This window comes from Gymnogyps californianus, chromosome 7 (assembly GCF_018139145.2).
Source record: "Gymnogyps californianus isolate 813 chromosome 7, ASM1813914v2, whole genome shotgun sequence".
Taxonomy (NCBI): domain Eukaryota; kingdom Metazoa; phylum Chordata; class Aves; order Accipitriformes; family Cathartidae; genus Gymnogyps; species Gymnogyps californianus.
This window is the reverse complement of record NC_059477.1, coordinates 1537334-1546818: the sequence shown is the minus strand read 5'-3', so window position 1 is coordinate 1546818 and position 9485 is coordinate 1537334. Positions and strand designations below refer to the sequence as shown.

Here is a 9485-nt window from a genome sequence, read left to right as displayed (position 1 = left end):
CAACCACGCCAGCCTGGACTTCAGGCTCTGCTCTCTGGTCTGGTGCACAGTGAGAGCCTCAGACTCCAAAATCCCACAAAGATGACACATTAATGGGAAACATCGTGAGATTCCTGACAGGGGTGCAAGCTGGAGCTGCAAAAGCATGGGTCTCTTCTCTGTCCCATGCTTTTGGCTGGGCCCAGCTGTGTCTCCTCATCAGCTCGCTCCTTAGGGAAAACAGAAAGGCTAAAGAAAAAATTAGCCTCAGTGCAGGTACGGGAGACAGAATTTGTGGGGCTTTTTTTTTTTTTTTTTTTTTAATGTTTCTTTCATTAAATTGTGACTACAAAAACCACAGATATTCATGATTTCTTGTACCCAAAGAAAGGGCACCTGTGGCTCCAGGAATGGATAACCCACTCCTTTAAAAACTGTTCAGGCACTTTGCAGAAGACATATTTTCTACAGTGGTTTTGCAAAGGGGCTGAGGTCCATTTTCCTCAAGAAGGAAGGGGCAGAATGATTCTCTTAGTAACTAGATGTCACATGAATGACAGTTTTTCCTCTCCCTAGAGATATTTCTCATCGGTTACGGAAACAGGGTTATTCATGGGCACTATCTGCAATCCCTGGATGCAGCATTATGTTAACCTTGCTAGGGGTAAGTTTCAGATGGTTGAGGAAGACACAGTGAAACGCACGGCAAGCAGCTTTCCTAAGGCCCTTGCATGAGGAACACCGCTTTCCTTCAGAAGTTCCCATGAGCACTTCCATCCCCTTTGATGGAAGCATAGGCTGATGTACATGTTGTCTCCCAAAGATGACCATTCACTCAACTAAGCAGTCACAGACCCCAGTGCAGTGACTTGAATGAGGAACTATTTGGCAGCAACAGTCCAGAGGTCATCCCCCAACTCGTAAAAAGCTCTGTGAAAAAAGGGGAAACCACGAGTGAGTGTTTTTATTAGAGAAAATACCTTCCTTCTCCTAGAGACTGGGATTAATTTTCTGGAACTTTGCAAACAGCCTGCAGAAAGGTTAAAGTGACTGTGTTCACTTTTAAACACCAAAGACTTTTAAAGCAAAGACCGTCTTGACTGGTTTATACTAATAATGAAATAAATCAAAGTTATATTAACAATCATTCACCAGTGCCTTCCTCCACAAACTTTGACTTCTGATGTTTCTACCCTGCGAATAATAAAGGCCCTGTTACCTTTTTCACTTAAAATCAACATCCTGCATATGCTATGAAGGTTTCATTTCACAATTATTTGAGCATCTCAGAAATAGCCATTATCCCTTTGAAATTCTCTTGCCCTGGAAATCCTTGTTCTGTTTTTCATTACATCGTTACGTTTGCTATCGTCTTAGGTTAAAAAGAAGCACATTCCATTGTTAAATGATAATACTTGCACTTTTCTTGCCCCCAGCACGTCACAAACTATGTGCCCAGTAATTCAGGTATCCCAGGCATGGCATGTGGCTCAAAAGAAGGTATAGGAGCTTGATGGTCCACCCTTTAGCTGTGGCTGTAAGGAGCATAACCAGCCAATTATGAGGCCAGCTCAGGTCCTGGAGATGCCCCTGGGTAGCTGTACTTTGGCAGTGCCATTACTAACACATGTTGAGTGAGCCACACCACCAAGAGCTGCGCTGTCCCACCTGGATAAAGCATTCCCCAAGATTTCTGGCATCTTTCAGCTGGTCTTCTCTGTTCATCTGGGACCCAGTTCCCAGCTCTGATGATGAGCTGCACTGCATAACGTTGGATTAGCAGCAATGACATGATGGACTTGTTGTACTTTGGAGTCATCTAACTTGAAAGTAAAGCATCTGGTCCTTTCTACATCTGTTCTTTGTCCAGGCCAAGGACTGACTCCCTTTATTAAGCAATTAAAGGTTATGGAAACATGCTCAAACTAAATTCCCAGCGGGGGCGGGGGGGAAGCCATTTTGCCAGAACTGGGAGGTTTCGCTGACTTCACTAAAAATGTCATTGGGAAGGTTCCCCAAGCTGAGTCTGAAATAAGGCCAATGGGACAAGAAGGGGAGCGAAAAATCTACCTCCAAAATAACCTCAGGAGACCCTGTTGTCTTTGAGATACAGGTACAGGGTAACAGCTTTCAGCTGCTAAGGCACTGTGCAGAAAAAAAACTGCAGTGGAAATATGATTTGTACCCAAAATTCTATGAAATAGGCAAAATCACAAAGTCTGCTATGGGTGGATTTCTTTAGATGACAGAGAAAGGGGGACAGGACTGAGGAAGGCAGTTGCCAGCATGAATAGGGAAAATTATAAAGGGAGACGTAGCTATCTAGACCTGGAAGAATTCAAACCCAAACGATCATGGCTCCCTTGCCTATCATAGACATAAACCCAGGACAAAGGTTCTGACTCAAGAATTTGCTTTCATTAGACCCTACTGATTAAAAATGACGGGCAGCCAAATGTTATTTCTGGATCCCACTGGGTCTGAAGAGGTTTTGGGGGAAATGGTGGTTGAGCAGCATGTCATAATCAACAGCACCCCCACTCAGGGTGGTACTCGTGCTGCCTCGTTCCCTGTTGGAGACTCCTTCACCCACATCTTCCAGACCAGTGCAAAATTAGCCCAATTAGTTGTACGTTCCCTCCCTCTCTGATGAACAGTTGCAGAAACACTGGGAGTGCAACAGGTCTGAAGCTGTGGTAAGGGTTGTTCATATGAGGGATGGGAACCTCAGCTTCTCTTCTGAGACCTGACCTCTTTCACAGCTGGCTTTCTAAGGGGAAATCTTTTCTTGCTTTTCTCTCTTTCTTCCCCCACCCTCCCCCTTTCTGCTTTGTCCAGAGTCTCTCTAAGAGAGCCAAATTCCCCTTGAACACGCTAAAAGTAGGCTTGCTGGAACATCTGCTCTCCATCTGTGGAGCCAGACATATCCCCAGGCAACACTATTAGCAGTGATGGATCTGGAAGGGAACATTAAGCACTGAAGAAGCATCTGCTGAGAAAGAGGAACCCAGCACATAAAACTAACCATGTTATTTGCCGAGCCTCCTTGTCTCTGCCCATTGCTCCCAGTGGACAACAACTGTCTCCTCCAGAGCCCTGTTCAGGAGAAGACCTGCTGTTCTCTTGCCGATTTCGGTATTTTCAAGTGTCTTACGTTTGTGCCTAAGGTGGCCAAATGAGCACTACCAAGTGCTCAGCTAAACAGCGACTGGGGAGCCGCAGAAACATCTGAAAGAGAAGCTGAAATGTGGGAACTGCAAAGCATCCACGGGACGCCAACGGTGCAGCAGCAGTGCTGCAGAGGTGTTTTGGGTAGAGGTGGTGCAGCGTGCGGAGGTAGGGAGCTCAGGCAGGAAGGCTTTTCTGCTGCTTGTTTTCTGCACAGCTGAGCCCAAATCTGCTTACAAGGGTGTAGAAAGGACTGCTGGGGTCAGACACGCAGCCCCACCGCCAAGCACGGGGACCGTAGTAAGTCGTTTCTTTTGGGAACGTTGCTTGTACATGACACGGGGAAATACAGTGATACGATTTAAAAGAAACCATTGCAGAACGAACTCCACATCGATCGGCCCAAGTTTGAGTCTCAGCTCTGTCACCTGGGACTGTGGCCATTCCTTTCACCCCTCCCGCATCCCCTTCTGCCCTGTAGCCAGCTGCCTTGTCCCTTGTTGGGATTCATCTGGACCAGAAGCTGTCCGTCACTACGGACTTTCACAATACCAATATTTCGTTCTTGGGTATGTTGGTATCATGACAAATGATTTACTTTGTACAAAACTAGTGCAAAATTTGTGCCCTGAGCTGACCAGAGAAAGCAAGACACATTCTCATTATTTAACCGCTATTTGCCCTGTATTGTCACACTTGGTATTTTCCTTTGTCAAGCAGATTTACAGATAATGGGTTTCTTGTTCATTTTGCACAACAAGAAGAAAAAAAGATAGTCCTAGTGTTTCATACGCTGCAACCTTCTCACATCTACTCTTTCCAAAAATTTTTCCTGCAGCCTGTTTTCTGTTGCCTTAAACTTCCTGGAGCAGGTAGAATTGCCACAAGGCAAAATCCCAGGTTACTAAGAAGAGTCATTAATAGCCTATGCTTTACCTTAAAATAAATCCCTCTATTTACAGGGCAAAGGTACCAGGACTGCATCCTAAGTCATTGTTAGATGGAGGACCTGATCATCCTTTTGGATCCATTGAAAATGCAGGTCATTTTCTACTCTCTGGCTCTTTATCTGAAGCTCTTGAGATTTGTGCTTTCAGCTGTCCTATCAGGAACCTGTCTATGGCTCATAAACTTCACAGTAGACATCTCTTGAAACTTCACACAGCAGCAGGACATGAATCTGCGCGTGAAGTCAAGCATTTGATTAAGTGTCTTGATAGTATTTCCATTCCATTCATTTAAGTCCTTAAAATACGACTTAAACTACTTCTGAATGAATTTAAACATTGGCTTCAGTATTGTGGAAATCAAAGAGACTGAAGCACCCACTTATATTATGCACTTGCTTTAAAGTTCTGGTGGTGCTTAACACCTTCCACTCCATTTGTCCAGCATCCCTGTGATGCTGGACACCTGCTACTCTCCCAGTTTCCAGCACTTCTCAAGATGTGGCCCACCTGGTCCACCATTCTAGGACTGCACCCATTGTGGTTATTACAGCTGCTGTTATTTTCCAGTGCTTAGTATGGTCTGAGACGGAGCACTGAACGTCTGCATTGCCCACAAAATGTGTAATTTAAGTGTGAATCAGAAAATGCAGTAACCAAATGAGGTGGTGTTGGCTTACATAATATGAGGTACCACTCTGTTCCAATTTAACACAGCAATGCATCCCGCATCTTCATCCCAACCATTCTCTTGCTAGAAGTGCAGAAGGTGCCACTAGCTTCTGCTGTCAAAGAGGGCAGAATCATGTGTTTCTGACAGCATTATAATAGCGTTTTGTTCATCCAGCCACAGGAGAATGTGGGGCTATTAACACTTTACCAAAAAGATAAAGGACTGTATTTTGTTTCTTCCTCCAACCACTCCTAACCAAAACCAACAACAATAACCACAAAATCCCTGTGTGAACCCTACTCTAAATAGCAAGTGGAGAGACTGAACTTGTGGAAGAACTCAATAACTGCTTCAATGGATTTTCCAGGAGGAAGTTGATAGAAAATTCATTCTCTCTTGTTACATTCATTCATATTGTTTTGTAGTCAACAGCTAATAAAAAGAGAAGCACGTGTACCAATTAGTTTTGAGTGGAGAAGAATAGGATCATTCCCCTGCTGAGGAGCCATGAAGTATTTAAATCACAAGTCCCTCTTGGATTTGCAACGGGGGAAACTTTTGCCATCGTCTTCCTCCAGGACGCGACAAGGACTCTCTGCCCCTGATATTTTTGGGGGTGGGGGGCATTAATGAAATTAGAATCTCATGTTCCTAATGACCACTTTAGCCTGAAGTTGCAAATATTTCCATGAGCTTGCTTCAGACCGGTGGGCCAGAGGATGGAGGAACTTTGTTACAGCTTCGAGCCGGAAGACTCCACTCCTGAATTCCCCTTCTGGGACCAGGCAGATCCCAACCCTCAGCTGGACAACTTCCTACCGGACTACTCCTCCCTGGCAGACCAGTTCTCCCCTTGGCCCTCCCCTACTTGCCCACCCGCCTTGGGGGAGCCGGCGGGCGGAGCGGCGGGGCGGGCGGGGGGTGCTGAATTGGACAGCTCCCCATCGCCTCCGGGGCCCGCCGCCGCCCCGCCGCCGCCGCCCGGCCACCTCCACCAGCGGCACGCCGCCAACGTCCGCGAGAGGAAGAGGATGCTCAACATCAACTCGGCCTTTGAGCAGCTCAGGTGCCACGTACCAACCTTCCCGTACGAGAAGCGCCTTTCCAAAATCGACACGCTCCGGCTGGCCATCGCCTACATCGCTCTCCTCGGCGAGATCCTCCTCTCCGGATGCGATCCCAAATCCTACGTGGAGCGGTGCCTGAAGAACGGTTTGCAAAGCCAGCGGCAGGCAACCTGGAATACAAGTGGTGAGTGAACGAGGGGTTGTATTTTCAGGGATCACAGCGATGCTTTGGGTTGCCAGTGGGAGCGAATCGGTCAAATTGCTTTTGAACATCCCCTTGTCACATTCAAATGGCTCTGACAACATACAAGTTACCTTCAAAAAAAAGAGTAGCTGAGTAATGTCACAGTAGAAAAACAAATCCAACCTTTTCTTCTAATCTTCTTTAAGGAGGACCTTTTTCTTAAAAAAAAAAAAAGAACAAGTTACTAAACTCATGGGAACGGTTCCTTTTACAAACAAGAGTAAAGATTTTGTTTATTCTCAGAATACATTCTTAGACTTTTTCTTCTTTTATTCTGTGCAAAGTTATTCTTTTATAATGCAAGCTGATGGAACCTGTAGAGATTTTCTTTATCTTCTTTACAAGTTTTCTTTAGCTTGTACCTGACTGAGAAAAACATCTGGCTTTGAGCATAAACAGAATCCCATTTCTTAAAATACATATGTTCAAGTAACCAAGAGTTTCTCAGAGATATTACAGTTTAGCAGTGAGAACCAGGATACACAAGACAGTGCATTCAAATTTCAGGTTTGTTTCAAAGTATAGGGGAGAAAATCCCTATTTGCAATGAACATTCTTATATAATTACTTCTATTTTAAAGTGAAGGACTGTTATTCTGTTTTCTATTTGCCCTGTACTTAATCCTGACTTATGTGGGATTGAACTTTGTGCTTGCTTCCACCAGAATATGTTGCTTCATCAGTCCACTGTATGGTGAAGATGGGGAATTGCCCAAGTGCCCAACGCAAGGCCTCAAGTCTCAGACAGAAAGCAACAGGGCTTGTGTTACTTAGCAGTGCAGGGAGGAGCAGAGGGGGATTTTCAGTAGTTCTTGGCACTTTGCATTATAAGGTAATTAACGCCCTTTCTAACTCTGTCCCTTTGCAGTACAAGTTCCTTTGGATTTTGTCGCTTTTTGGAAATGGGCCTCGAAGCATATCAGCCTTCAAAAAGCGCAGCATGAGTAGAGAAAAGTCATTGCAAAAGAATATTCCCCTTTCATTTCACAGGGAAGTGTCAAAGGGACAGGGCCTGCAGGGAAAAAGCAATCAGTTTACTTTAAAGGAAAAGTTAATTAAGTCTTTTCTCTTTTCCTATTAATTTCCGTTAGCTACATGACTGGGAAAATGACTCCTGATATACCACTGATCAAAACTCCCTTGACTACAGAGAACATTTATATTTTATTTTCCAGCTGCCCCCACCTTTAATAGATAAACAGATTTTAAAACAACACAAATGGCTCGTACAGGGATCGCCTCTTTTGTCAGGCTTCTAGTTAACTAATATTTCTGAAGAGCTCCACTTGGAAAGATCTAAATGAATGAGGCTGCTTTTCCAGAGAGGCTGAATAGTTGACTTGTTAAACGCTAATTTAAATGTTTTTAAATTCATGTGGTATGTCTTTACTTTGTTTTCCTTTCTCCCTTCTGTTCTGTGCAGATCTGACAGCCCGCCTGTCTTGGGTAAAGTGGGATTAAGCGGTACCCGAAAGAAAGATCTTTGAAGGCAGCATATTGCAAAACCTGATGACCTGACTGCTGGGTACCGGCTGTTAAATTCTCACTACTGCAAGTAAAAACATGGCACTTACAACTTTACTTATTGTCACAGATCGCTTTGTCGCCGCATGTCCAGCATCCAGCCTCTTTTGGTGTTAATTCATTGCTGTGTAGGGCCTTCTGCTTCTCTTTCTCCTAGTTTCTCACACGCTGATAGGCTGCTCTTGCATGAAAATAACAAAACAGATGAAAAATCAGCGTCGTTACAATCGCAGCGACAACATTTTCTCTTCCATGGGATGAGAACTATGTCCAAATCACATTTCCAGCGCGTGGGAAAACCTACCCCTGATCATAAGAAAAAACTAAGCACCACCTGTTGTAACCTATTGCTTGGCTTAAGATGTCCAGGGCGTTGTAACTGTAAAAGTCACCAGTGATTTAAAGCACAGAGGCCATGAAGGGCCCGGTTTTCAGGAGGTGAGAGACAGGTCTCTCTGTCTGTCTGTCTCTCCAAAATTTCTCATGCCTTCCTCCCAATGTGACAACCTTGGGAGGTCTGAGTCCAAGGCGTTTTGGTATGAAAAGGCCGATGACTGCTAGCGCTTGGGCACCATCTCCTCTACGCCCCTCGTACATGTCAGCTTGAACGCTCGTGCAAAGACAGCAGCTGGCTTTTGACGTTTTTACAATAATGTTTCTGGTTTGTGATTTTTTGAGCAAATGCCAGCGACCTGATGCTGCTCCAGCAACAATCAGGAAGGCTCGGATAAACTCTTCCGACATGAAACTTCCCCCACGCACCCCCTGCAACAAAAGAGAGAGGCAAAGCAGTGTGTTCACACTCGGCAAATGATTACCAAAGCTTTGTTTTCACAGAACAGCCATCCTCTTCTGCAGCCCGTGGTAATAATGAGGGTTTTCATATTAGCAAAAACAAAACCATGAAGAAAAGCCTATAGCTGTTTCTGACATAACTCTCCCGTATTACCCGAGTGTACCCTAAAGCTAGCATTGTGTTGGTTGAATGCATTTTTTACCCGTCAGTCCTACACCGAAATGGCTCTGAATCAATTTGTTGGTAAAGAGGAGCCTTCGTACATCTTGCACACTTCTCTTAACGCCCTGCTAATGCACTCGGAGATCTGAAACCATTCTGCTGTAATGCACTTCACCATGGAATTTCTTAGCAGGTAGGATGGTAGATCTAGATAAAAGAGAATGTATTTATTTTAACATACTGATTAGTTCTCCTTGTAGTTTTGATCTCTACAAAGCAAAACCATGTCAGGAACTGTGGTTTTGCTCTGGTTGAACTCTGGGGGTTTTAGGGGAAAGCGAAGATGAAGAGAGGCCTTTGAGGGGAAAACTGAAAGGAATCTTTTTACCTTCTCAATTTTTCTGTCAAAACAAAAGGGGGAATTTCATCTCAGATGCAAGAATGTATTCCAGTCAATTTAGAATAAAACATTTAATCTCAAACTTTTGCCTCTCTTTGCTTTTTCACCCACTTAAGACACTTGGATGAAGTTTTACAGGAAACAGTGCCTGAAAAGGTGAAAACCTTAAAAAACCACCTGAAAATGCAATTTTCCACTTTTACCTACTTCTCTTCTCATTTTGGTTAAAAAAAAAAACAAAAACCCCAAACCAAAAACTCACCACAAAAATACCTATTGGATTTTACTTGAATAAGTAAATAATATAAACCTCTACGATCTCTAAAATATGAAATCATTGGTTCTTCAAAATCCGTTCGTCTCCTTTGCTAGAAACGCAGCAGGTCCTGCAGACACAGACCTGGCTGGGAAATCGGGGCGTGTGGCTGAGGCTCCCGTTTCTACCTTATCTGCGTGACTTGGGGCATGTCACTGATGCACTGATCCACTCCCCTCTTGCTCCTTTGTTTACCTGACGGCCCCTCC

General features: G+C 44.4%; 1 protein-coding gene and 1 long non-coding RNA gene across 2 annotated transcripts; one reads left to right on the top strand and one right to left on the bottom strand.

Moving 5' to 3' along the window:
• Positions 1-5486: 5486 nt before the first annotated feature.
• Positions 5487-7539, top strand: LOC127018681 (helix-loop-helix protein 13-like). Its single transcript, XM_050900423.1, has 3 exons — positions 5487-5608; positions 5678-6018; positions 7502-7539. The coding sequence occupies exons 1-3, from the start codon at positions 5487-5489 to the stop codon at positions 7537-7539; spliced, it is 501 nt and encodes a 166-aa protein (XP_050756380.1).
• On the bottom strand, positions 5855-7746 carry LOC127018682 (uncharacterized). The gene is made up of 3 exons (XR_007766803.1): positions 7653-7746; positions 6150-6236; positions 5855-6004 (listed from the first exon to the last, which is right to left on the bottom strand). It is a non-coding gene; the product is annotated as an uncharacterized LOC127018682 (long non-coding RNA).
• Between the last annotated feature and the right edge of the window lie 1739 nt (positions 7747-9485).